The 1,819-nt window shown below is 42.3% G+C and overlaps 2 protein-coding genes across 18 annotated transcripts in view; both read left to right on the forward strand.

Moving 5' to 3' along the window:
* Positions 1 to 1,819, forward strand: part of nrcama (neuronal cell adhesion molecule a) — a 1,100,153-nt gene that overhangs the window by 767,059 nt on the left and 331,275 nt on the right. The window lies entirely within an intron of this gene.
* Positions 1 to 1,819, forward strand: part of LOC116673019 (CWF19-like protein 1) — a 6,889-nt gene that overhangs the window by 3,288 nt on the left and 1,782 nt on the right. For all 3 annotated transcript variants that reach the window (XM_032505107.1, XM_032505108.1, XM_032505109.1), the window contains exon 3: positions 1,180 to 1,259. In XM_032505107.1, coding sequence (XP_032360998.1) covers positions 1,180 to 1,259 — 80 coding nt within the window. The remainder of the gene's footprint in view (positions 1 to 1,179; positions 1,260 to 1,819) is intronic.

A 1,819-nucleotide genomic window follows, 5' to 3' on the forward strand; every position in this document is an offset into this window, starting at 1 on the left:
CACACACACACACACATATTTAGTTTTCTTTCTGCAACTATTATTTTGCACATTACGTTTACACTCGTTGTGTCTTGTGTTCTGAATGACGGATTTATGACACAAGTCTGTATTGATCTGATTTCTTTTTGTTTTTATTTGGACTTTATTCACTTGTTTTCAAAGATTGTGAAAGTGTGCTAACGTTTGATCTAATTTTGTGTTTATTATTCACTACTATTTAAAAGTTTGAATATACTTTATTATTATTGATTTTAAGGGGAATTCAAAAAATTCAAACAGAAAAAGTATTAAAAGAAATTTCCCAGTTGAAGGTGTTTTCCCTGTTGACTTGTTGACTGTTGTTTAACTTCAACGTGTGCGCGTGTGTTCAGATTGTAAAGTAAGTAAATATAAAGTGAAACTTCTAGCTCACCCAGTAAGATAGGGTGACCAGGGACAGTCCCCGGTTTTGGTGACCTGTCCCCGGTTTTCACTGTGACTGACAGACCCGAAATTGGAATGAAAGAAAGAAAATACTGACAAAACGTAGCCGATGGTCGCTCACCCTACACCCGCAGACTCAAGACAGCCAGAGCCCGCGGTGCTCAGAGATGTTCTAGAAAGCCGTGTTTTACGATGCTAAAATCCCTGATTATTTACATGGAGTCTGGTGGGTTTAGCCAACGCAATTTCGCGGACTTTTATGCTTTAAAAAGCATCTTAATCTTTAACAGAAAGGTCGACCTCCTTAGAAATCCTTTCCATGATGTTGTCAGACACTTAGAATATTAATCTGAGTCTGTCAGTAGCTAAACGAGCACTTTTATGAACGTAAATACAAGCTGGACAATTATCCCATTAACTCACGCTGCGGGGGGGGGGGACAGCTCTAGGTCTAGTGTCCCCGTTTTAAGTTTTACAAAAATAAAAACATGACGTGTTTTGGAGGTAAATACGCCTCTGAGCTGAAAATGTCCCCGGATTTTATCTGAGAAATCTGGTCACCTTACAGCAAGAGTGTACGCCCCATGTAGGCTGAGTCCTTGGCAGAGGGGCCCGGGTTCGAATCCGACCCGCTGCCCTTTTGCTGAGTGTCATCCCCTCTCTTTCTCTTTGCTCTCCCCCTTTCCTCTCTATCCCCTGTCACACAAAAATAAAAAATAAATGCTGATATTTTGTGTTTTTCCTGGCGTGCAGCCCAGGCCTCGGGTCCCTGCTGGTTCTGTCTGGCCAGTCCTCAGGTGGAGAAACACCTCGTCATCAGCATAGGAACACACGTGAGTTCACACCCAACATTTTCGATACTGTGACTTTGATGCCGGTTCCTAAACGAATCTTTTTCCGATACCAATTTTATAGAACAAAAAGAAATTACAACATTACACATTACGGCCTGAATCCTTTTATTTATGTTTCCTACTACGTGAGCCGTCTCCGTGCATGTGTGTGCACGGAGTGTTTCCCGCCTGCCTCTATGACGACAGCCAATCAGCAGCATTTTTAGGTCTTTGTAGAAGCATGCCGCGTGCTGATTGGCTCACTGTCACTGATGAGATTTACTCCTTAGGCGTTGAAATCGGGTATTGCATGACGAGGCTTTGTCCGATACTCGATACTAAAGAGCCAATTGGGTTTTTGAAAGTGGTAAAAAGGTAAACATTATTGAATTCAGTAGCTAGCCCTACATACCAAAGGATATTATTTTTTTTTTTTATTATTATTATTACCAAGAGCCTGGGTCTGGGTCTGGGTCTGGGTCTAGGTCTGGGCCTGGGTCTAGGTCTGGGTCTGGGTCTGTCCCAGGTTTCTGCCTAAAAGGGAGTTTTTCCTCTCCACT

This window comes from Etheostoma spectabile, chromosome 23 (assembly GCF_008692095.1).
Source record: "Etheostoma spectabile isolate EspeVRDwgs_2016 chromosome 23, UIUC_Espe_1.0, whole genome shotgun sequence".
In the NCBI taxonomy this organism is placed as follows: Eukaryota; Metazoa; Chordata; class Actinopteri; order Perciformes; family Percidae; genus Etheostoma; species Etheostoma spectabile.